The 27,198-nt window shown below is 38.6% G+C and overlaps 1 protein-coding gene across 4 annotated transcripts in view; it reads right to left on the reverse strand.

The window, feature by feature from the left end:
- The window catches only part of EVC2 (Ellis van Creveld syndrome 2), a 74,735-nt gene that overhangs the window by 19,177 nt on the left and 28,360 nt on the right, over positions 1 to 27,198 (reverse strand). For 2 of the 4 annotated variants that reach the window (XM_014936075.1, XM_014936072.1), the window contains 7 exons: positions 19,542 to 19,866; positions 15,594 to 15,833; positions 14,755 to 14,930; positions 8,460 to 8,619; positions 6,731 to 7,191; positions 3,456 to 3,660; positions 2,167 to 2,289 (listed from right to left, as the gene is read on the reverse strand). In XM_014936075.1, coding sequence (XP_014791561.1) covers positions 2,167 to 2,289; positions 3,456 to 3,660; positions 6,731 to 7,191; positions 8,460 to 8,619; positions 14,755 to 14,930; positions 15,594 to 15,833; positions 19,542 to 19,866 — 1,690 coding nt within the window. The remainder of the gene's footprint in view (positions 1 to 2,166; positions 2,290 to 3,455; positions 3,661 to 6,730; positions 7,192 to 8,459; positions 8,620 to 14,754; positions 14,931 to 15,593; positions 15,834 to 19,541; positions 19,867 to 27,198) is intronic. The other 2 variants (XM_014936074.1, XM_014936073.1) reach the window with 2 other exon arrangements.

The raw sequence follows: 27,198 nt of genomic DNA on the forward strand, positions 1-27,198 counted from the left end.
AGAAAAGTCTGAAAATGTAATTGATTATCTGCAATCTGAAAGGCATTTCTCATGCCAGTACTATTTTTAAGCCCATCAGGCAAAATAGGCTAATGAATGTCAGTATTTTCACCACTGTTCTTCTTTTGAGATAGGTAACTGCTATTTCACAAAGGAACACCTACTTTCTCACACACTACAGTTCAAAACTGCCTTGAAATGCAAAAGAAGCAGATACAGTCTGCTTCTGAAGATTTTCATAGTGAGGTCAATGATACCCTCAGGTGCTCCAAGACCAGGCTTCAAACTTCTTGCCGTGGCCTCCCAGCTCACTGCCTCCTGTCTCTGAGCTGTTAGTTGTTCTTCTCTGTCCTGCCTGCTTTACGGTATTCCAAAACGCACCCCGCTGCTCTTTTCATAGGCATTAGCTGCAAACCGTTTTACAGCCATCTGTAGTGAGACAGAACCCTCGACACCACCTGAAGTTTGCAGCAGTGAAGGCAGGAGAAATACAGCTCCATCCTGCCTCGAATTGGCTGCACAACTTCAGATGGTTAATTTTGAGTGAGATGACAAAAGTGTTCATGTTAACGCAAAATTTAGAAGTGTAAGATTCTAAATGAGGAAGGAGGTAACAGATTGCAACAGCCAAAAGAAATAAACTCCAATTCTGTGATCAAGGTAAGGTTTGTTGCTTACACTTCTCTGTCCTAACAATGTGTGAACTGACGATTTTCTTTAACAATAGTTTAGCTTCTTTATTGGGAAAAGCCCAAAGCATTTAGCTTTTTATAACTAATGTGCAGCCATACAATTAGAACAACAGGTAAGCCAGATGGCGCATATAAAACTGAAACAATGAGGCTTCGAAAAGCTACCTTTCCAATTTTAAAACAAGATTCTTACAAAAATATTCATACCAAACAAGTATTCAGTACTTCTTGTAACGTAAGAGCTTAGCCCATACTCCGTTGTACTTTCAAGTAACAGTATAAAAAAAAAAAATATCTAAATTTTGGGGGTCAGGGCATTGGGTATTGAAGTCAAAAGTTTAAATGCCTCCATTAAATGATTAAAGTATTCTTGGACGAGAGTTACAAAATTATTAAAGAATGCCAGAACACACTTGCCCACTTGCTGCATTATTGACATGCACCTGCTCTCACTTTCAAAGATTGCCTTTATCATCTGCAACCAATACTGACAATGTGTTGCTCTCATATAAAAGACATTATTTCTCAATGAACATGCTGAACCAGTGTTTTTCACTCCTTAGGATGCAAGTATAAAAAGCACAGGAAAGAGGTGTAAAAAACAGATTTTTTCCAAATTGGTAGTAAAATTGATATTGCAATCATTTGAAACAACTTGAAATTCAAATCAAATTGAAAAACAATTTGAAATTATTTTTTATCTACCAATTTTAACTACCAATGATTCCTGCTTGTTCTGCATAGTTCTTATAGCTGTGCACCACCTATATCTAACACAGTTATCACTGTAATGTTCCTCTGATATACAGAAGTGGTATTACCCACATTTTACAAGTGGGAAAGAGAGGAGAGAACTGTTAAAGAACACACACAAGACCTCATGGAACATCTGCTGGCAGAGAAGGAAAAAGCCTCAAAAACACCTGGCCCCACTCATTCCTTAAGGATTAACTCTAGACTGGGACTGTGAGCCTTTTAAATGATACCCACCAGAATCAAGGGTCCTTTCAATAAGCCCTATACAAATAAACTCAGCCCCTACCCAAAAAGCCTTTGGATCTAAGAACCCATTTCTGGGTTTTCAGTAGCGTTAAGAGAGGTCCAAGAACTAAATCTTGCTCAACTGAAGTATGCAGTGAATCACCTCCCAAGTTTTGGGCCTTACTAAGAAAACCAGAGGATCTAGGGGAGTCTTGCAATCATGCATACGCCAAGCCCCAGAATCACCAGAAGACAAAAGCGCAAGACATGAAATCAGTTATATAACTAAGGCACAAAATTTAAATCATAGCAAAAACTATTAAGCTTGAAATACATCATCCTGATAAATTCGGACAAAACTAGAGAGATGCATCATGCCACTACATCTTATGCCTTTTTTTATATGGTTCTTATTCACATTGATAGAAAACTGTCTTTTTTTAATTACGAAAGATCAAGGTTTGACCTCAGTACAGAAAAAGTTTGCATTTACCTTATTCAAATTTTCATCTTTCACTGAGTCTTCATAAATAAGTATTTTGTCCTGTAAAGATTTCTTCAGAATATCTATCTTATTTCTGTTCCTGGATCCTGGTGCTTTCATTTTAGAATGCTGCTGTAAGAAGATGAACACAGAATGCTTTATTGGTAAGAGATATATAAGGATGCTAACATTAAGACTATTACTTGCTATTATTGGCAGATCCACCAATTAATGAAACACCTGCCAAGGATGGCTTACACTGAGAAAAAATAATTCCGAAATGAAGGTGCTGCCTATTGATTCAGAAGATTCCTTTCAGACGTTCAGACAAAGTTGGAAATTTCCTTTTTCATTTATTTCAAGTAGAATTATATATTCGTCCTTTCTATGAAAGCTGCTAGCACATAAATTTGATTTTAAACAAGTTTTAGCAAAGATAATAAGAGAAGATTTTAACTGATAGGTTGTCTCTGTTGCATGGTTAAAAATGAACAAAGAATATTAATTTAAGACTACATTGTTTTCAAGACACAGTATATGAATCACAAATGAACCATGATAGTATTAAGGGGCACCGCTCCATGTAATCAAATTATTCTTGACCTTTATATTTCTTTACAAGAATATCAACTAAGTATAGGGTACTCTTGGGGAAATGATAACATCTGTTCAACTATAAGGCTTTGCAAAGTCATTTCCTTACTTTAGAAATTATTAAGGTTTTGAACTAGGCTAATTCCTAGTACAATTAACCCAAGTTAGTTTACACATTTAGAAAACAGCTGAACCAAAGCAAAGCAAGGGAAAGTCCTCTTTTTTATGATGGTATCAGATACAATTTGTACAGGAAACACTCTTTTCCCCCTCCTATTTAAGAACTGAAAATAATTTACGACTCCACAAGTTTTACATTTTACTGAAGGAATTAAACATCCCTCAATTTTTTTTTAAAAAAGTGCTAGATTTGATAGACAGACAGACTTCTTGCTGGGAATGCCTCATCTTTTATGTCTTTAGATTTGGCAAAAAAAAAAACCTGAATCAAAACCCACCTTCTGTATACACCCAACTCTTTGGGAAAGAAAGAAACAGAAATCAAGCCCAAATTCTTGCCAAGAAAAAGCAGCTCATTCTGGAACTTCACCTTCCTAAATGGACAAGACAACATAGGAGAAGTGTGCACCACTGTCGCACCTACAAAGAAGCTACAGACCCATATCTGCAGCCGAGGCCAACGACCTGCAGATACACCCATGAACCTCTCGCACATCCCCACACTGATCCCACATCATTCTCACCTGTTTATTGGTCATTGCTAAAGTCTGATCGACTTTCAGCATCTCTGCATCCCTCTGCTCCATCTCAAATGTCTGAAGCAAGGTTCTGGCTCTTATCTTGGGCCAAGCCAAGCTGCTGTCCACCTGAGAGAAGCAGCAGTGCAGCTCTTGCCTCATTCTAAGCAATTCCTCTTCTGATAGTGACAGGGGTAAACTTAGAAGATGCCTGTTAAAAGAAGCAAAAGCCATTTGCTGTTCAGTGATACAGGCAACATTGCATAAAATATAAGCGACAGCACACAAATGCTTCACGTGACAATGATCATCCTTTTTTGTCTTACTCATATATCACTTAATGATTCCACTCATAGGTCTGAGCTACTCAGCATGTTCAAAATATCCTCGAGGATACTTTACATTCTGCATACAGAACTTCCTGGACTGTAAAATCTCATTTTCAAGGAGAAACAGTTTTTGAATATTTAATAAATAAATAACTTCCAGCACATTCCCTATGCACACAATCTTTCCACCTCTTCAGACAATAAAACCCCTGAACTTAGGGCTGAAATCGAGATAAGAGCTTCCCGCAAAGCCTCCCTGTGCTGTTTCCCAGCACTTAGCAGTCACAGCTACTGAGAGGGGAAAAAACTAAAATAAAAGTCTCTCTCTGTTATAAACTCCTATATGTCATTCCTTCCATCACCAAGTCACAAGGGTTCCAGCTGTTCCCTGTAAAAAAGCTTTTAGCAGTCTGAACAACACGGAATATATTTTAGCAGTAATTTGAATCACTCAGAGTTCCCATTTTGCAGAAGGAAGGTTCTCAACATAGGCATCTGGGGAACTAACCCTCGGGTCAAGCTAAAGCCGAAATTCTTCTTCCAGTGGTGAATAACCTTAGACTATAGTTATCTTCTTATCTTGTGACTGAAATATTTTCTTAAGAGTGTTTAATAAAAAAATAGCATAATTTCTTGTTTGGAAATGTTCTCTATTTCCCCAAAAACATATTTGTATTTAAAGAATGAACAGCTTATTTTTTTAACAAGTAGTTTTCTTTTAAAAATATACTGTATGTTCCATTAGGACTGATGTTTTTATTTAGTGTATCACAGGCCTATACCACCTCATCATTTCACTAAAATATTTCTGAGTTTAGAAATCCTTATTTCGCAAAATACAGTTAAAACCTAAATTAAAACATTTTTAATGCATAAAGTTTTTATCTTCAAAAAATTACTTACTTTAAGGCAATATTACTCCAAGCAAGCATTTACAATATGCTTAACCGTTTCTCATATTGTCTTTGAATTTTAGAAGAAAATCCATACTATATATCCCTATATACAGAACCACAGAGATATAGAAGACAATACAGTCACAGTTTTGTCACATCTGTGTTTAAAAGGGACTTTAAGCATAAACGATCTTCATAAATATTCTGGACTAACTCATGGTTTCTTTGATAAGCAACAAAAATGAAAAGCTATCATTCAAAATAATTCTTTGTGAAAACTTGATAGCAGATGAGAACATAAACATGAGAGATGGCATCTGTCATTGAAATATCAGAATTGACAGGCAGCGGACTGAACATAAAGAGAGTGACAGATTTTAAGGGGCTTTTGATAGGACAGAGTTGCAAATGCTGCATTTTTTGTATATATTTTCCAGTATTTTACTGAAGAAAGCCAAACATCTTACTGTTGCTGTAAATAAAGATATCATCTATCAAATACAACAGGTGACACTGCAGGCTGGAACACAATTATCATGGAATTGTAAGTTAGAAACAGGAAAGATGTGTTGGGTCATACAATCTACTTCCCTGCCCCTGTGAGCAATGTGAGTAAGAGATAATAAGACACGCTAGAAAATACATTGAAATGGCTTATAGAAAAGTATGTAAAATGCTGAATAAAATACACAGCCCTTGAAATTAGAACCAAAACAAGACAGAAATGGATTCTTTTTTTTGACAAAGAAAACATAACAGGCAAGGTTTCTTTTTATATTCCTGCTATATGGTTTTACTCTGTGCAGCAGGCAAACTTACACAGATGCTGTCTGGGCAAAACTGCCCGTGCAAATCTGTTTTGCTTTAAAGAGGTATGAAGGCGAAACCCTTACTAATGTCTTTTTGGGGTTGTTTTGAGGGTGTTTTTTTAACTTTCCCCCTCTGCCCTGCACCTCTGTTCTACCTCTTATGCTTGGTACCATTTGCTCCAGGGGCTTTGTCTGTTCCAGTTGCTTCCCCTACAGCTGTGACTTTGACAGCAGACTATTTTTTCATGTTCCCATGTCGCTAACAGTGTCTATTATTAAATAGACATTGCATAGGAAATGTAGTACTGTAAATATTCAGATACTAAAACAACTAATTATAAATGTATTTGAAAGCTAAGAAGAAATGGTGCAAATCTCTCAGGGACCTTGCTGCCTGGTCTGAGAAGCACCACACACGACCACTCTTGGCTGCCACAAGGTCTCTGAATGGTGGCAAGGCCACCACCCATCTTTCTACCTCCTCAGCCAGGATCATGTCGTAGCAGGCAGCAATGGCCATAAGGTGCACTCGGGGCCAGCAAACCTCTCTGCAACATGGCCCATGCTGTGATGCCTCTCTGGCTCGGGGCTTTGTGCCAGGGGCACTGTCAGCAGGCCAGATTGGCCAAGTCTTATGTGTGGAGCCCACAAGCTGGAGAGATAGGCTATCACGCTGTGTATTTATGGAACATGTGGAAATACTGGGGCTGAGCTTAAAACAAACCCAACAAGTAAGGCTTGACTTGTGGTTGGAAGGAATATTTTGAAATTGGACATGGCGCTAATTGGATGGGGAAGCATTCAAGGCCAGGCTGGATGGGGCTTTGAGCAACCTGGTCTAGTGGGAGGTGTCCCTGCCCATGGCAGGGGGGTTGGAACTCGATGATCTTTAAGGTCTCTTCGAACTCCAACCATTCTATGATCCTATGATTCTAATTGGGCCTGACATAGTAGATGACATTTCCAAAGTGTCCGACCTCCGAGAACAGACTGAGAATAATAATGAAAGAAGTGCAAGTGAAACCTGATGCAGCGTAAGTGGAAGCATAAAAATACCACTCCATGGTTTTGGTTTCAAAACTGCTGTTTCCTGGGATTCCCACTGTAGGACTAGGCGCTCAAAACAGTCAATTCTCAAGTGCCTGACAGAACCAATCATTAGGAATTATACCCGGACAGGTGTGGAAACTCCTAGTTCATCTCTATTTGCAATAATAACTATGAAAAGGGTGCAGAGGGATACTTGCATGAATACTGATTGTTCCCAGCTCCTTAATTTTTTTTGTTCCAAAATGCTCGTTTCTAGTTCTTGGCTGAGCTTCTGCCTGGTGAGCTGAAGCAGCTCTTCAGCTGCCACGCTCTTATCACGCTCTTCCCTTTCAAGCTGCTCGTGTTTAACAACCATTTCTTTTTTATGTTCCTCCACAGCTTCCAGCAGGAACATCTTTGGCACACTGAGCTTCACCAGTTCTTGCACAAATACTCCATACTGAACACGTTTAAGCTCTTCAACAGTTTTCTCTGTTAGACTAAATAGAAGCTCTTTCAGCTCTTCACTGGCCTCATTGTCAAGCTTTTCAGTAAGTTCTTCAAATTCAATGGTGTGATCGCTCAGAAGATTTTTCCACTGGCTGAGGTAGGGAGTGATCTCCTTAGTAGTTTTGAAAGGGTCTCCAAGTGACAGCTGCTCCTTCCGATGCTCTTTCTGCTGATTCATTTGCCAAAAGGAGGAAGAAGGTTAAGAGAAGGAACATCTCAAATTCTAGCTCTTTAAATGTGTATTTCATAGCAACACAAAATTTCATACTTTTATTTTTCAGTGTTTTCAAAACTGCTTTTCAGTGTCTAGAGACTTACCTAGCCCTCAACATGATGGCTTCATGTGTATTTAGCAGGCCTGTGACAATTCAAATTATTGTTAGATAGAAGGGCTAACACAGGCCTGGGATAATTTAGATTATTGTTGGACGGAACGGCTAACACAGGCCTGGGATAATTAAGATTGTTGCTAAATAGAAGGGCTAATACCTAAACAAATGTGTGATACTGTGTTTTGACACAATCCCAACTGGCTGAACTGCAATGATCTGGCAGCGTTCCAGAAGTGAATCTGGATCAAATACCAAGGGCAAAAAAAGAAGGAAAAAGAAGTGAGAGGAAAAAAAAGGTAGTGTTGTTGGTTTTTTTCGTTTTATTTTCCCCACCTTACATCATGCAGCAACTTCATTGGAAAGCTAAACCAAAGCTACCTATACTGAAAAGAAATAAACTCCCACTGATATCTGTTAAATAGCAGATATATCCCACAAAAGGTAAAATTAATCTCACCTAACTTTGGTCATCTAAAGAAATATCACCTAATCCAAGATCCTGTAGGCAGAGAAAGACAGTAACCTTGGGATACGAACTCCCTTCCATTTATCTCAGATCACCTGCAAGTCATCTTCCATTGTGAGATGATTTGGAGCTTTTGGAGTTAGCCTGGATTTTTAGATGGCTGAGGTTAAAGGTAACATGAGTCCTATCACAAGCAGCCAAAGGTACAACGCCTTTTAAATAGCTTTGTTTTGTAGCTGAATTTTAACTGTGCTGTAGAAGTCATTAAGTCACACATATCCAGGAAACCCATAGAAAACCATGACTCACGAGCTCCAGAACCTCAGCTGGCCTTTGCCTGTCTGTACATTACAGAGGCTTGTCACAACCCCCTCGGACAGGTTAGACTAAGTAGAGGAGCTTCACAAGTTTCTCCAGTTATATTACTTTCTGGCACATTTTTCTAAAAGAACAGCAATTAATTACTGCATAATTAATACAGCACATGGCAATACACAGCTAAAAACAACGGACACTTCTTTAAACCCATGCTCCTGGAGATGTTGACCCCTGTCCTAAGAAATACACTTTATTTTTCAATTCACTCCATTGTTAATTCATGATAAGCCCTGTGAAAATAAATATACTGAAAATAATTACCTTTTGTAGCACTTCCCGCCTTCGCTTGGTAATGAGTTTCTGGCGAAGCTTTTGCTTTTCTTGTTTGAAATCATGATCGAATTTCTGTTTAACAGAATTAATTTCAGCCTCAGCTCGGTCCAGCAGCACTCCCAAATGGCTTTCAGGTAGATGGCCTGCTCTGTAATAACAGTGTTTCAAGCCTGTTATCCCCAATTCTTAAGAGCAAAAGTATATTTGAGGCAATTAGTACCATAACAAAGTAGACACACAGAATGATCTTTGTTGCTTTAGCAGTGATACCTGGGGGGATCAAACAAGCAAATGGAGAACAGAAAGATAATCTCAGAGATGAGTGTAGAATTAACGCAGTTTGTGAAGGTAAAGTGAAGCAGTATGAAGAAGGAATGGGAAGAAGGAAGGAAGGGAATGCAAATGCAAAACCAATTACATATCAGTGAGCAATGTGATATTCAAATGAGACATTTTAAACCTTATATATTATTCATAATATTTACATTTTTTATTTAAGGCCCCTGGAATGCAATTCTAGATGTCTTTTATAACTCCTCCTCATTAGAAACAATTTTCTCTTTAAAGGATGTAATCTAATCAAGTAAAACAACTAAAAATTATTTTAAATACACAAAGCAATCATAGCCATGAAAAGGTTTCTATTCCAATTTCCTGTTACATTTACATCATCAGAAAAATATAAAGATTTCAAATTAATAGTGAAATACAATAATCGAACAGAGCAAATTCTCAGTCTTAAGCATACAGTGCTTTCAAAGGGAAGTTTGAGACCATGGTCTACCTCCAGTTGCTACAGTAGTTAATTTCAAAGAGTAAGCAGGATCCCATTCATGCCTACAACAGTCAGAAAAACCTCCCTCTCCACAAATTCAAATTGAGTTTCAAAAATTACCTGCTATTATATTTACACCAGAAACTCCACAAAACTTTACAGACAACAGAAGAATAAAAGAACACTTTAGTTCAGACCAGGCTGTTGGTTGTCAGTGAGTTATAATTTCTAATATTAAACACAGTGGACTTCCAAAATGCGGGGTTTGAAAAGGTCCATGTGGAACTTTGAGTAAAACATACCAGTTCCTGACCTGAACCTGGATGTTGTCCAAACACTTGCTGGAATATTTTTCAAATCCCCATTTTTTAGAAGACATTACCATTACGCGCAGAGCCTGCATTCAGGTGAATCCAGGGCTTCCAAGTCCCTGTTCCAACATGATACCTTCATACACTTGAGTAGCAGCTAAACATTGCAAGCCCTTCTCCAGAAAGGACAGAGTCTCGTTCTGGTTTATTAGGATTTGTTGGTACCGTATCAGCTTAATTCCAAACAAAATCTTCAAAATAAAAGCTAAAAGAACAGAAGACTAATGTACTAACTCATCTGCAGTCACTGCACGGTAACCATGGTGGCCAGATTCCACAATTCACACCTCTCCATCTACTGCTCCAGCATCCATAAGTATCTGAGCAAGTCACAAAACATTATGCCCTTCAATAATGAATACAATGGATAGAGATCTCCTTTATCACAATGTTATATCAACCAGAGAGTGTCTCCTTTTGCAGAGCTTTGCCAATGTCTATCTATTGTATTTCTTTACTCTTCCGCAAAGAGGATGAAAATACCTCTCAGAACCTTGACAGTAACACACCAGCATCATTCTTGGATCTTTTGGCCAAGTCATTTTTGCCTTGAAAACAATCAATGTTAAATTTCAGTGTTATGTCAAAAAAACAAACCATCTCCAATGCCCTACCCGTATTTGGCAACTTGCCCCCCATTTTGATCAAACCCAAGGCTAAAGATTAGTGAATGAAAGGTAAATTTATTACGGTGAGGAAGTGAGGCAAGATAATAACCAAGGTATTATTTTTAACACCTTCATCCTGTCTTGTACCGAGGAAATAAACCCAGGCTTGCTGCATCCAATTAAAATCCCTGTCCAGAGAAGTGAAAAGGGGCTGCAATAGAAAAAGATAGATGTGCTGGAACCACACAGCAAATAAAAGACACAGGAAAATCCATGAAACACAGAATGACTGGAAGATGATATATACCTACCTATTCTTAGGATGAAAAAAAGATTTATTTTTTTTTAAAAAAAAAAGCTTACATTATCCAATATGATCCAGTATGACCACAGCTCACTCACACTGAAGGTAATGCAGTGTGGTAAATCTGATCTACTTATTTATTTGCAATATACTTATTTAGAAATCCCAGAAAACAAAAATAATGAGCAAAAAGCCTACCAACACAGAAATCTATAGCAGTTTATGTGGCAACTTACATTAAACAATATTACAGTAATTCCTAGAAGTCTCAATCCTGGCAAAAGACCTTCATTTCTGGTTTCGTATAAGTATGATATAAAACCAATTACAGTATTAGAATTAAAAGATGTCCTCTTACCAAAGGGCTCTGAACTGAAATACAAAATAAAAGGAGAAGAGAAAGATAATGAGACAATACAGACTGTATGATAAACTGCTTGGTCTCAGCATACCAGACATCTAATCACTGAAGAAATGTGCAGGCACATGTTTAATGTCTTTGAACAAGGAGAATTTTAATGAAGGAGAACACTGCAGTAACGACAAGGATGTTTACAGGGAGATCCTCCCAAATGCAGTGAGCACCAGTGGAAGGAACAGAGATGAAGCATGTGGCCAACAGCAGCAGTATCACAGGTCAATCAGAGGCATTCCTTGATTTCACCTTACTAAACAAAAGCCAACAAAATGAGGAGAAAATGTGAAGTGATGGCACTAAAACTAAACAGCAGTTTGTTTTTGATGCGATGGAGAACCATCCAAGTGATGCTGAACCCCAGCAAAGGAAGATTGTTCTATGAAAGCTGGAGAAGGAACAGGAGTGTCACTAAAACATAATGGAGATAGACATGAAGCAGAGAAGTTGTACCAGTATGGACATGCACGGAGGCTGAATCACAACACGATACAGAAAGAACCTGAAGATGGGGCCCACGTTACTTTGCTTCAGCTACTTCAGGATTTCACCTGCTGAACTGGCATCTTGCCAGTACCCAGATCAGGACTTTGGTAAATAATTCAGAGTAATAAATTTTCTACGTAGCAAAGTGCTACAAGCAGAAAAGGATTTAAGAGATTATTAGAAATCTTTATACTAATTCATTACTGCTGGAGGCATTCACTTTCAAATACCAACTTGCTGAAGGGTCCAGCAGGACACACATCAGAAGACTACTTTGCTTATAACAAGGTTTATAACAATAAATTGAGATTACTCAGCAGAATAAGTAAGAGACCAACATGAGATGTTTTGCTTTGAACTTTTATGTCAAAGATAATCAGTCGCCTCCTTTAAAAAACACAGTTCACAAGAAATGTTGAGGTCTTACAAAAATTAAATTTTGGGAGAAATTTATGAAGGAGCTTGAGTTGTTAATACCTAGAGAGTCAGCAGAACTGGCTTCAGTTTTTAAGAGACCAAAGAATTAAAGAAACTTTTTTTGAACAAGCACAACTGGCAAATCCCTAGCAGTGTTCAAGGCCAGGCTGGATGGGGTTTTGAGCAACCTGGTCTAGTGGGAGGTGTCCCTGCCCATGGCAGGGGAATTGGAACTACATGATCTTTAAGCTCCCTTCCAACATGAACCATTCTATAATTCTATAAAAGAACAATGCAACAAGTTACAGCTGCTGTAGTTGAAAAATGTCAAGAACCTCATGACTCTGTGAATAGCTGGAACAACCTGGAACAAATACTGCCTCAAGTATCACTCTCCTGCCCATTTATTCTTTAAGGGAAAGCACAAAAAGCCTTGCTAAACATCCCTGAAATCTATCATTATGGATTATATTTTAAAACTTGCTTTCCTGCCTTTTGGCACTGCAGTCCATGGACTTCATTTCCAAATGGCACTGAGTACCCACAGCCAGTCTTGACAAACAGGACAATTTAAATACTGTCTTTAGAAAGCCCAGCTTGAAAACTGGCTGCTTCTATTTCATTTAAAACGTTCACAACCCTCCCTAGAATTGGGTTTATTTTATTTTTCTTTTTATAACCTTTATTTCTGGCCACACATAATCTTTTTCATGTTAATTTGAAATTGCTTTGCTATCTGATAAATTTTAAACATCCTATTAAGCTCCATTTTTAAAAAAAACTCTCATCATTTATCTGCTCGTTTACGTATTCCCGAATCTGTTGATCTGTGGTATTTCTAATCTACCTCTTCTCCCAGCTTCTCTTCTGCATATAAACAGCTCTGCATTTTAAAATTCCATTTATAACAGTAATTTTAAGGCACACTAAAGCTGGACACAATAGATTGAGACCTGAATCTATATTTAGACAAGCAGATTCAGTGCCAGAGTGAAAAATAAGAGGATATTATGGATACATAGTTTAAAGTACCAGCTCATTGGACCAGACTTCTGCTGTTCAAATTTTAATACTCCAATTTGTAAATATTCCCTCAAACACTTTATAATTACGAACTGAAATTCAAGTCCACCTGGCATAGATTATAACTTCCTCTGGGTTTGTACAAATATGTATCCAGATCCTCGAACTATTGGACTACTAATAGTACATGTTTACTCTCTGTTTTGTAGTTGATCTGTTTCATGACTGTCAGGTGCAATAACAGGCATTAAAAAACGTGTGGAATCTATTTTTCCAGCTTGAGAAGTCCCAGTTGCTCATTGCAATGATTTGAGCCACAGATGCAGTGGTCATACAGGTGAGAGTTTCTTGTGAAGGCTTTTTACCTAACCACAAAATCTGGGAAAATATCACAGAACATTTCTTATAATCTGATTGCAAAGAGAGGCATGAACTGAGGAAAAGGAATTCTCTGTGAAAAATGTGTCTGAACTGTATTTCCTACACTGGGAGATTTATTTTTGTCTTTGAACCATACAGCTGCAGATGTTAGCAAAATAGGCCAAGCAGTGTGAGCATACTAGAAGAACATCTCTCTGATTAACAAATCTTGAGACTAAACTTAGGGTGCAATTCCAATGAGGCAGCACAGAGGAAAACTTTAAAAAAAAAAAAAAAAGGGCAAGGAAAGGTTACTAATATTGGCTAAATTACTTTATCGTATCAACAGAAACAATCTTTGGTAGTTTTTAACAGTCCTCCCATTTCCTAATATTAAATTATTTTTAACTGAAGTCAACATCATGAAAGAAAAACCACAATGTAAAGACTGATGTATTTCTACAGTGCTGTCTCTTGCTGTTGATGCCAAAAGGCTGGTACTGCATTACCTACTTTATACTTGTTCTATTAACACATGCTCCGCGTGACGCCAGTGACTGACACCAACACAGATGTCTGAAATATAGCACTGGAGCTGCATGCACAGAATGAACAGCAGCAATGTTGGGTTGTTTTCCCACCCACTGATGTATTTTACAACACTGTCACACTCCTCACTACCTTCTCTGTATGCCCAACTAAGATACGCCACAGTCCTCTGGGTAACAGCAAGAAGTTTCTCTGACATGTAATTTTAAGTAACTATGTCTCAGGTAAGTCACAATTTCTGTCTCTCCACCGTGACTATCATGGAGCTATCATGGAGCACTTGAATCAGCCCAGATCCAGTATGATATCCCAAATAAATTAAATGAATGTATTACAGCAGTCCATTTCAAGGTCTAATTTTTATTTCACCTGTACTTAACTTTTTATATATTGTCTGCAACCATTGCTAGTCAAGACCCTCCCCAGTTACTTTATTTATAGACTTTGTCGACTTTCTTTAGAAAATATTCATGCATTCCAGCTTGAGACTGTACATCCAGCTCCTCAAACACATTCAATCACAAGTGAATGAAAATTGTTCTCTCCTGTTAAATGCAGGTATTCATGCATAAAGAAACCAGACAAATGGTCTTAAACTGGTACATGTTGCAATGGTCTTTTCACATGATTGAGAACTATTTACATGAATAATGGATATATGAAGACATGGAGACTCTTACATGAGTCTGGTTCCCACTGAAATCAAAATTACAAAGTTCCAAATCAATATTACATGTTCCCAGCAATTTATCTCCATGCTGTACAAAGCGGACACAGACAACTAAGTCTCACCTTCATGTCTGCTGGGATAGCAAGTAACAAAGCCATTGGTTGTAAAATATTTTTTTACAATTAACTTAAAAGACAACATTTTTATGAACTTTTCCTGTTAGGTAACAGATAAAAATACATTTGAAGACTATTCTGTTGTCATTGAGATAACATAGGCTGCCAAAAAACAGTTGAGATATTTACCTTTCCATCTTATTAATGAGACTTGATATCTGGGTTGCTGCTGCATTTATAAGAGCAGAAGCTTGAGAATACCTCAAGTGTATCTTACTTATAAGATATTTTCTGTAGGCAAATCTTCTATTCAGATGGTATTTCTTGCTAGCTTGCAAAAAATCCATTAGCTCTTCAATGTCTCCCTACAGGAAAGAATGTGAACAAATAATTAGATGTAATGTTAATGTTAATTTCAGCTAACACCTATGGGTTTCAGAACAGATTTGTTCATTAACAGGGCAAAGTTAAAAAGCTCTTACAAGTGAAAACCAACAAGCTTACATCAATTTAACTCCAATGATCATGTCATATTTTTACGGCTATTTCAACGAAACAAAATAAATAATATGCTGAGCCTTTGGCCTGAATAGCTCAATGTTGTGTGCACTCTCCTGAATAGTCATTGCCCCTCAGGCGAGCCCTGAGTTAACAGGTCACTTGATCAGGTACCCACAATTAAATACACATGTAACCCTGTCAGTGTTAGTTGAACTGTTCCTGCTTGAAACTAACCACAGGCTGAAAGGTCTTCTCGAACTGGGACCTGAAGACAGCATGAGTTCAGTAGCAGCAGTAAGTGGCATCAAGTCTTCTCTTTTTTCTTTACAATGTATTGTATGACTAAATAAATAAAGGATAATATTTTCAAAGGTGTTTAAATTGAATCCAAAGCCGTGGAGAAGTCATACACATGTCCCGTACAGCGTGGAGAAAGACAAGCTCACTGCACACCAGCTGGCTCAGAAGCTCCTGCTTCAAACAGTGGGGAACTGGAAGGGTTAGGAATAGAGTTATCATCCCATTACCTGTATTTTAGAGTAATCTTCCACTAAAGTTTTAGCTGCTTCCAACTTCAGTTCTCCCTTGAAAGTAGCATTTGATATCTGTGTAAAAAAGATGTTATGGAGCTCCTTTCTCTGGGTAACAGCCAGCTGCCTATAAGCCTTTGCAAAATATTCTTCCTGCTTTACCAGAAGGAACCTCTTCAGGTGGTCCTGCTCCAGTCTGTGAAGTCTGTCAAGAAGACTTCTGTACTCTACAGCAGGCTGCAGACAAGAGAGAAATAAATAAATCTGAAGTGATTTTCAGTATTCAACATTTTTTGAAGTATCAGTGCTACTAGCTCATACATATTTTACGCATACTCTGATTACTGTCATTTCAGGTTTGAATGAAGGCTAATACTAAATCAGTGTATGCTTTCCATGGTTTTTGTCTGTTTGGAGTGACAGGGACTCTACAACTGTCAATCTCTAATCCGGATAACACTTCCAAGGCATAATGAAGTCTTTTTAGAATTTAGAAGCATTATTTAAGATAAATTATACAAAATGGCATGAAATTCAACACAAAGACTACATTTCTTAGGTTTCATCAAACCTGAAATCCTATTAAAACTTAATAGACTCATGTAAGTCAGAACAATGAAACAACAATAAGCATACATTTTAAAACAATATAAATTAGAAAAAAACCTATTCAACTACAAATCTCTAAAATTTCTTATTATGATGACCTGTTTCATGTATTGGTTTCTACAAATTAATCCAAGAGCACCATTTTAGAATTACAACAATGGAGCAGAATTAAATAGTCATTAATTTAAAAGCTTCTTTGCAAGAAATACTTTCTCCTAGTTCTCCAGTAAGACTTACATATTCATAGTTTTAATCTCAGAAGACATAAACTCATTATAGAATCAAAACATACATCTCCCACAGAGCAAAGAACGCTTCTTATGCCAGCAGAGCTACCCAACAGTAGCTATGTTGGTCTTGTTCTAAATTTCATACTATTTATCTGGGGAGAACTGTTCTCTGCACTGAGGCCCCTACATCTCACCCCTCATTCCCAAGAGACAGACTGTAGACAGCAAATAATAAATCAAAAAGACAGGGAAAATACATTCTGTGGTTTGGGTGATAAGGGGAGGAGGTCACTGCTTTGGCTGTTTTTCACTGCCTTCTCTCCTGGACGTCAGTACACCCGCTGCCAGGAGCACGAGCGAGCACCATCCCTAGCACTCGGGCACGTCCACGGACCAGGATCCTCAGCAAGTACAAAACCAGGTCCTTTCACAGACAGGAAAGTGAAGGGCAAGATCTTAGTATATGATAAATGGATGAGGACAGGTATTGGATTGGCCTTAATGCTTTCTTTCATTCCTACCATACAGGATTTCCAGTATAAACCAGACTGAAGCAATACCAATGTATTTTGTGCAAACAAAAGCTGCTTTTCTGAGAGCATATTTAGAGTGAGTTCAGATACCAAGTCACAGTCAGGCCCCTCTCTCTGCAAAGGCAGGATTTATCTTAGCAAGGTCTAAGCGTTAGACGTGTAGTCTAGGCTCCTTCTATAACCAGAAGAAGGCTTCTGCGGAGTACAATTCACCTTATCCTTAAAAAGATGTCCAGAAGCACCCCTTCCTTCCTGTCTCCTTTGACTTTCTAGCACATCTAGTTCAGGACATTCATATCCTACAGATATTTGAAAGCCCCCTAGAGTAACACTTTAAAATTCACCTGGAAACATCAAAGAAACTCAACTGGCTCACTGGCATCGTGCCATGAACCCTCTCCACACAACAGCCTGATAAACCGAAGTTCTTCTTGAGAGCCTCAAAATACTGTAGTGCCTTTGATGAGCCACACTTAGCAAAATACTTCTTTTGTCAAAACTGCAATCATGAATTGTCATAGAAGTCCTTAACAATTTTAGGTATAGGACATGCAATTTTAATTTTTTTTTTAATTAAAAAAATCAAACAACCAGAAAAACATATCAGAGGGCCAAAAACTTCACCAACGTCTACAAAGAGAGCACAAACAAGCAAGGAATATAGTGGTCTAAGGGATTATACTCCTAACATAATTTATTTTGTCTCTGTAATTGAACTGAAACAGACAGCTGGAAACTCAGCAACATCACATTCAATACCCATGTATCCCCTTGTGCTCCAGAAGCAAAGCCCCACTGGTAAGTAATGAACTGCACTATTTATTCCCAGCAAGTCATCCTCTTAATATGAGTTATAACGTTAGACAAGCATGAAACATTAACTTGGGTATTTTAGCATTTTAAGCTTACAGAGGTAAAATATTCAAAACTTAACAGAATCCTCTCAAGACACATGAAATAAAAAAAAAAAGATTAAAAAGCGGGAAAAAAAAGTGGAAATCTGTTTTATTGTAAACATTCAATGTACTTGAATAAAGGAGTACTGGAGCGTAATTTTGTATACGGGATGCTTGACTGCAATCTATTTTCAACGAGTGACTACCTTTGAAATTCTGGGTAATGATACCCAGTTGAACAGAGATCTTTGAATGAAAGTGACATACATAAGCACTAAGCTTTTACTTAAAGAGAGACTCTAAACCTGCAAAGAATCATGCTCTGCCTTAAATTATTTATCTCACTATTATCCAGGGACTATTTCCAAGGAAGACCACTCCCTGCTCTGCCTAAAATATAGCTTGTTCTGCTTGCCTTCACTCGGTTTGGAGGAAATAGGCCTTTGGTTGCTCTTATATACTCATTTTCTTCAAAATAAGAATATAAATATTGCAGGCTTTTTACCTAGATTGTATGGTTTAGGATACAGAGTTTGTTCTGCTCTGAATGTGCAAAACACTTTACACAGTGTCTGACTGGAGTTGTTAGAAACCACTGCAGTAAAATGTAATAAAGAAAAATATAACACTTTGCAAGGGTTTTAGTGACTATAAAAAAAAAATCAGGGTATAGAGAACTGGTTGTTTTTCAGGTGTCGTGGATTCTCTTGAGATAAATTGATTTTCTGGTGAAGTAAAACACATTTTCTTAATAACTACTACCCTAATTGTAACACCTGACTTTTTGAACAATTTAAATTGTACAGCTTTTCTCTTAGAATCAGAGTAGTTTGGGTTGGAAGGGACCTTTAAAGGTCACATCTACTCCAACCCCCTCCCGCTGCAATGAGCAGGGACATCTTCAACTAGATCAGGGTGCTCAGAGCCCTGTCCAGCCTGACCTGGATGGGGGCATCTACCGCCTCTCTGGGCAACCTGTTCCACTGTTTCACCACTGTCATTGCAAAAAAAAAATAAAAGTCTTCTTTATATATAGCCTAAATCTACTTTCTTTTAGTTTAAAACCATTACCCCTTGTCCTGTCGCAACAGGCCCTGCTGAAAAGTTTGTCCCTATCTTTCTTATAAGCCCCCTTTATGTACTGAAGGGCCACAATAAGGTCTCCCTGAAGCCTCTAAGGTTGAGACCCCTACCACCTCTCTGGGCAACCTGTTCCAGTGTCCCACCACCCTCATTGTAAAGAACTTCTTCCTAATGTGTAATCTAAACCTACCCTGCTCTAGTTTAAAACCACTGTCCTTTGTCCTATTGCTAAATGCCCTTGCAAACAGTCCTTCCCCAGCTTTTTCATCCTATTGCTAAATGCCCTTGCAGACAGTCCTTCCCCAGCTTTCTTGTAGGCCCCCTTCAGGTACTGGAAGGCCGCTATAAGGTTTCCCTGGAGCCTTCTCTTCTCCAGGCTGAACAACCCCAATACTCTCAGCGTGTCCTCACAGGAGAGGTGCTCCAGCCCTCTGATCATTTTTGTGACTCTCCTCTGGAACCACTCTAACTGGTCCTGTGCTGAGGACTCCAGAGCTCTTTACTTTTCTGAAGTCTACTTTTCTAGACTAAAAGAGAAACCAGTTATATAAAACCATGACATACAAAGTAGCTTGGATTTTATACCAGATTTACCTTTTCATTAGTTTTTTTCATTAATTCTTCAGCCTCTTCATTTGCATTTTTTGCTTTTTGGTGTTGAGCCTCCATTTTCTTCCTAGTTTCCAGATTACATTCAGCTGTTAAAGCCACCATCTTCCTTTCATACTCTTCTTGAATCTCTTTCTCCATTGCAAGGAACTGCTTTTTGAAAATTGAACTCATCCTCTTCTCCACATGAGGAAAGAGGCTGTGACTTAAGACCATGTTCTTCATCATCATAGCGATCACTTCTTTACACATCTGCATTCGATATGCCTCCAGATCAGCATCTGCCCGCGTCAGGCTGGCGACCTCCAAGCTGCAAAAAGGCAATCAGAACTGTTTGAAATCACAGATTACAGGAAATTTCTATCAGAAATCAAGTATTCATTCAATATTGGGTAAGTGAATGGCAGTCAGAGAAGTGCACAAATGTCACAGAATATGAGTTTACTAATCATGACAGAAATCCTTCATTAAAGCAAGGCGAGCCAACATTAACTACAGCAAGTTTAATGAAGAATGTCCATTCTTGCATTCCATTTTAGACAGAAAAAGGAAAAGTTTTTCTTTAGAACTCAAAACATTCCCTCAAGTTTAAAAGTAAACAAAAACTTCCTACAAAAAAACCTCCCTCTGTTGGGAAGCAGATGAAGTGAATATGTGAACAGACTAGAAATTTCACCGAGTTTGTAAAATAGCTCTGAACTCACTGACCCATCTTCACTAATACATCACTGCTCTGTGTTCTGCACTGCTGTATTCCCTTCTCTGCAGGGAAGAGGGGAGAGTGTTTTGATTATGTGCCGATACAAATAAATTAAAAAAGCTGGTATCTCTCTCTCTTGTGAACTTTTAATAGAGTTCTAGATAAGAGATTAAAACCAGAGGGAAATAGAAGATTTTTTACAAAATGCAATAAATAGCATATTGCATATGAACACATCCTCATTTATTTTTAGTGTTCATTAAACTGGAATGATAATTAATCTCATTTCATACAGTACAAAACTACTGTAAATTCTATAGCTGTGCATATTCTGCACTCAATTCAGGTTTGGAGAATTAGGTGGTTTTTTCCCTTGCATGTCAATTTACATGAACACACAGCACTGTATGCTTCTCTATTTAGATTAAGTGTACAAGAATTTCTTTGTGACCTACAAAATACACTTGTAAGAGCTTAAATCCATTCTTTTTTCAGTTAAGCTAAATTATTGTTTTGCTTTGTTCCATAGTCAAATTTTAGAATTTATTTCAAATCCATAGCAAAGGTCTTGGCAAGATTTGCAAAACTGAATGATAATACATTCAGAATGGTATATATCAAAGCATGCAAATCTATAAATACTTCACCTTTTTGTCAAATGAACTTTCCTTATGTAAGCATATAAAGTTTTACCAAGAAGTAAATCAGTGATACATTATCACCACTGTCCCTCTGTCAAACACAAGTGATGTATTTTTCCCATTTAGAAATCAATGGGATGGAATTAAGTTGTTTTCTTACCATGAATCAAATACTTGGAAGTATTTAAGAGACATTAGTTTAAGCTATGATCATTGATCACAAAGAGGCAGAGAGATTTGTCTGTTGCAGTCTCTCGAAACCCCCAAAATGCACTGGTGATGCCCGTATTTGTCTTGGTGATCTGCTCCAGGGCTGGCTGGCTGCAGCTGCAAAGCCTCCTCCTCCTCCCATTCAGGAGCAGGAATCACTGCTGTATGGGGCCAGAGCCTTGGGACCGAAACACTGTGGGACCAAAACATTCTTCACAGTCATGATGTAAGAGCTAATATTTTCAATAATGACCCCAAGCCAACACAAGAATCCAGCTTCTCTGTGCTGTGTAGAGATCGACATCGCAGGACAGCACCTGAAGGTACGTAGCCTTCTCGGGTGGTGTTCAGCTACATCCATGGTCAAGTCCCCCAGGGTGCTGACCTGCTCCCTCTGCTTGAGGAGAGTCCACTTCAGGACAGTGGGGCAGCCACAGAGGATATGCAATGGCAGGCCCAAGGGAACAGGATGCTGAAGCAACACAGCAAGCACTTCAAAAGGGCACCGCAGATGTGTGTTTTCTCTTAAGCCTGTCTGTTTACAGAAGTCCTTGGACTTTTGCTGACATTGCCAGCTGGTACTAAGCTGTTTACTTACGACAACTAACTTCAGAAAAATAAGTGTTTCAGTTTTGTGAAAATGCACTTAAGTAAAAAGATGGATCCAGAAAATGGGAGCTTTATGCTATGACATTTCCCTAATGACTGCCCGGCAGTGGTAGGAGGCTCCCCTTTGTAGATTCACCAATTTATTATCAGTCTGTAAAATCCAAGCCACTGGATTTATTTTTCTGTTTTGATTCCTGCTTCAAGTCTCCAGTAGCTCTGATTTAATTGAAGCATATCTGTCTTCTGTGAGAAACATCTCATCCTGGTTTTCAAGCATCCCCTAATAGAGAACTAAACAACACTTTAATTAATTGCTCCACTTGATAATTCCTTTAAGACCTAAAAATGGTCACCTTACCCTCAGCTTGAATTTGATTAGTTTCAACTTTCAACTTTCTTTCTTTGCTGGAATAACAAGTTTCTTAGTCATTATTTTTCTGTTCTTCACGCGTGCATTGATAGATGGTGGTCACAGCATCTACTAACCCTTTCTTACTGAAGTGTGAAAGACTGAATTCCTCCTCTCTCTCCCTGGAAGGCAACACTTCACAGCTCGATCACGTTGATACATAGTTTGTAACACAACATTTATTTCTTACCACAAATGCAGGATTTTTTTCAGCATGCTTTGAAAAAAGAGTAAGCCACTCCTCACTTGTTACTTTTCCAGCCTTCTTCAGCAGTGATCCCAGGAACAAAGGTGAAAACCATCATCACAACATTTCCTATTGTTATCTTTCCCTCAGTCTTTCCCAGCATTTCTTCTTATTTACTGCAAGTCATTACAGACTAGACCCGATTTCATTTCGAGCAAAATTCCCATGCTCTTCTTGCCCTCAAAGAACTTTGCTACCGAACTAACTCCACTCCTCAAGATCAAGATGCCAAAAGCAGGAAGAGCAATAGGTGTAGTTCACCCGATGCTCAAGTGTCATCAAGCTAGTGATGAGGCTGCTAAGATCTCAGGTGTATCCAATCTGCAACTCTCACCCTCCTTTGTCCTGACAGCACATCTGTGAAGAAGGCAATGAAGCAGAAGCAGCATGTGAACTGTTCCACCAATCCATGGGTAATAGCATGAAGAAAAAGCAATTACAAGCCAAAGCTTTCCCTGATCACATCGTGGAAGACAGCAGCCAGACCACTACTTTTTTTTTTTTTTCAGTGGCAGCCAAAGAAAGGCCATGTCTGTAAAAATGTGAAATCTACCTTCCACCTGATATGCTCTGCTTCTGGTCTGCCTCACATGCTCCAGAAACCTTGCTTCAAGCTCTTACTCCAAATGAGAGGTTGAGGGCAGCCTTAACAAGCTGCATCAACACAGTCCTGGAGTCTTAGATGCCAACAGTCAGTACAAAACAGGAATCTTGTACATGTAATAAACCGAATGCTTTCAGACACAAGTCTATCAGAAGCACAATGCTTACACACTTCCAGATTAAACATGCAATGTTCTGTGACACCTACGGAAAAAAAAAATCCTAACCTGTGCCTCCTCAAACTGAGGTAGATTTAATAAGTTGCTTTAAATGCTCTGCACTCTGCTTGTTATGGCAATTCATGTTTAAAAGGTCTCACATCTCTTCCTGAGCATATTCAGCATAATAGAAACATGAAAGCCAATGAAGTACAGGTAGCAGATGGCAACCGACTGATGAAAAAGATCAAAGCTGCTGTTGGACAAAGCACGCAGAGAAGGGATGAGGGTAGTACAGAAGGTAGGCCGTACGAAAGTGTGGGGGGAGGAAAGGTGAACAGACACACAGAAAAGGAAACTGCAAACAGCAAGTGTAAAGTTTTTCACTCACTTGAAGAGGAAGAGGATTTAAAGATCTGTCAGAGAAGATCTGGGAGGGAAGAATCCCAGACGCCAAACACAGAGAAGCAGAGAGAGTGCCTGAGCATCTGATGTCCTCCACAAACCTAATAAAAGAATACAGGAAAGCAGCTAGGGTCAGGAAAGAAACAACTGTAGTTAATTTGAAATAAAACCACAACACAACACATCACAAAAAAGGAAACCTCTCATTAAACTACAAAATAATTGTGTCCTTAAGTCTTATTATTCAAATTAGAGGCCCACAGAGGGAAATTTTTGAACAAGAGAATTAATAGCTGCTGAATTTAACAGTCCTAATGGCTGACACATTTTAAAAACAAATCCAGAGTTCATAAAGGTAAGAAACTACTGTGATACCACTTTCTGAAGCCTAAAGGGGAGAAAAACGTCAAGCAAACTCCCCTTTGGTGACATTTTCTCACCAAAACATAAAAAGTCATCATTTTCATAAGACTCATCTCTCATCTGCGAATGGTAGCCAATTAGTAGCATCCATATTACAACAGCATCCCGAGGAGACCGGAGCCCTGTGGCAGCAGTTTCTGCAAAGGCATCCCTTTGTGATACACAATGCTCCTGAAAAGCGTGTAATTTAAGGCCATTTGTGGACCAGTTTGTCTCCACTGTCCCAGATGCCCCACTGCAGCCATCACTCGGAGCACCACGGCACAGCTGCTGCACCAACTCTTGCTGGAGAGAGGAACACAGCTGGGAAAGGACAGACAGACACACAACTGCCCCGAGCCCGGTGGCAATGGGACAGCTGCAGTGAGGAAGGGAAAAGGAGGACAAAAAGGAGGGAAAAGGAGGTCCGTGTTGCCTTGACACACTTCAGAGAAGTGGAGATGGAGAGAGAGTCTGAGAGGGAGAATCACACAGCCCAGACGTGAAACAGTCGGTGCCAGGGCTGGCAAACAGTAAGCGAAGAAAACCCATTCAATTATAACAGGCATCCAAGGTCTTCACTGCAGATGTGGCTGGCTTCCTAAATCATCCGTTTCTCAAGGGGTTAGTAATACAACATCAATAAGGTGGGTTGTGTTTTGTTTTCTTTCTTGTTTGGGTTTTGTTTGGTTTTTGTTTTTAATTGCTCTGCCAACACGGACCCTGTGTGCAGGGCTGCAGCTTCCTCCCTCCAGACTCTCCCTCCTTTTTTCCCCCCTCCTCTGCTTCCCATGCTCTCCTGCTGTGTCCAGTCACAACAGGGACCACAAACACTTCAGGGCAGAGATTTATGAGGTCTGAACGGCCACCAATGGCTACTGACTGCTCAAATTCTTCAGCCCCACCATGCCGGAGCGGGGCACGTTGCCTTTCCCTGGTCCCTGCCTTCTGCCAGGCTGGGCACAGCCTGCCCGTGTCAGAGCAGGTCTGAAGATGCTCTGTGCTACACCAGAGGCTGTACTGGTGTGCTGGCCTGCAGCCAGCTCTCAACTGGGGGAGTCAATCCCTCAGTCCTGCAACACTCGAACAGCTAAGCGTAGCTGAAAACTTGAGCCTACAGAGAACATGGGGCATCTCCCCAGGCGATAAAAATAATACATAAATACAAAAAAATAAATGGATGGAGATTGCTAAGAAAGGTATGTTATGATTATCTGAGGATGCTTTCGCATGGGTGAGTCATAGGTTAAGTTTAGCTTTCCAGAAAAAGCCAAGATGCTGACAAAACCAGTAACAGGATTCTCGTGATATATAGCCAAAAATTTTAAAAACCCCACAACACTGGAAAAGATGATAAACTGAGCTGAAAGACCAGTGACTCTTCAGGAAAAAAAAAAAAAAAAGATTAATGAAAACCTGCCAAAAGTCTAAGCACTACATTTGGCAGCAGCTTCACTACCAAATTCTTTTAGCTGTCCACAGCAACATGGAGAGAGTAAAGGTATTTCAACTCTTAAATTAATCTGTTTAAAAAACATTTCGAAAATCCTTCATTTAAGAGACTCAGAACCTCTGCTTTGACTGCAGAACATAAGAAAACTGATAAATCAGTGATTTTCAGCAAACCAATTTAAAAAATACAGCTAGCTACAATACAGCTGTTGCAACAGAGCTCAGAAAATGGTATTTCACTGAAAAACAACTATGCAAAAAGAGCATAAAAGGACTCCAGTCCTGCTTCCAGTGAAGTCATCACGCATTTTACCATTGATTTTAAAAGCATCAACTTCAGCCTGGCTACTAATAAAAGCATAAATAAATATTATGGCAATATGCATTAATGCCTGAGGAGCTTCCACTCAGATTCTTCTGATCTACTCAGATGGGCTGAGTAGTATGACAGAAACAATAGGAGATACCAATCTTCCTTCAAAATTACATGGAATTAAGCAGCACTGCTCTCAAAAGCAGACCGTTTTCTGGATGAGATAAATTGTTCTGGGTGGACAGCAGAAATGATCCATATAATTCTGAACACAATTTCTTCATAGTTAGCCAACATCAAAGAAAAGTGCCATTTTTTAGATGAAAAGAGATACTAATTCATTCATTTCAAATGACTTGCTTTCTTCTGTTCCCGTCTTATAGACTCCTATCACCTATTAAGCAATTGAGTTTCTCCAATGGAAAAAAACCATATGGTTTACACACTTGTCAACTTTATAACAGCATTCATAACACAGAACTACAAATTCAGGGTTTGGGGTTCATTCCATGTGTATTCATTGTATCTTATATCAATGTGATTATTATTTATTGTTGTATTCTTGCATTGTACACATCACACAAAAACAGAGCAATAAATACGCTCTCCCTTCAAAAATTCTAAAATTACACTTTTTTAAAGTCATGAAAATACAGAAATTTAGCACCTTTTTTTTTTTTTTTGTACTAATAATGTAACTATTTCTCACCTTTTTCTATGTAGGAATATTCAGATTTAACTGCTGTGAGAATGTGATCTTTTATTCTTACTTTTCATTTGAATTCAGGGTTAAAAAAAACAACCACCACATTTGCTCCCTAGCAAATTAAATTGAGATGTACAGCAAGAAATTTACATTTAGAAAGAAAAAGCAAACTTCTAATATGGTAGTAAATTGTTTTTGACTTTTCTGTCAAGGCTCTCTGGAGACAGCTTGATCCTGTTCTCTAGTACATTGGCCTCAATGCCCTCTACCACCAGAAAAAAAATCAGCTGCAATGCATACATATTACTCAGTGATTTCCCAAAATAATTGGCAGTCTGTATTGTGTATCAGCAAGCAGGTTCAGGTTCAGCTACAGCTTTGCCAAACTCAAGGAAGCGTAGCTGTACAAAATGAAGATGAAAAAGAAAAACTGTAGTAGTGGAAAGCCATTTAGAAATTAAGTTGCCTTTAACATATCTGTATCTTCTGAGACTATGTGCATGGTCAGACTTCATCACATTGGACGCAAGTCCAAACTGCTCAGCTCTCCTCATATTCTGTACTAGACATACAGAAAAAGAGACCCACAGCATTTTGGAACATGATCTTCTACTGCGCACATCAAATATTCAAACTGTATAGCTTCTTCTCATTATCATTCATTGCCAATGGGCCAGTCATTCAGGAATATACACAGTAAGGAATCTTCTGAGAATAAAAGCGAAGCTATTTTGCTGCATACTATACATCAAGGATATGACTTATTAAGACAAAACTCACAAAATGA

The sequence above is a fragment of the Calidris pugnax genome, unplaced genomic scaffold, assembly GCF_001431845.1.
Source record: "Calidris pugnax isolate Ruff unplaced genomic scaffold, ASM143184v1 scaffold14, whole genome shotgun sequence".
In the NCBI taxonomy this organism is placed as follows: domain Eukaryota; kingdom Metazoa; phylum Chordata; class Aves; order Charadriiformes; family Scolopacidae; genus Calidris; species Calidris pugnax.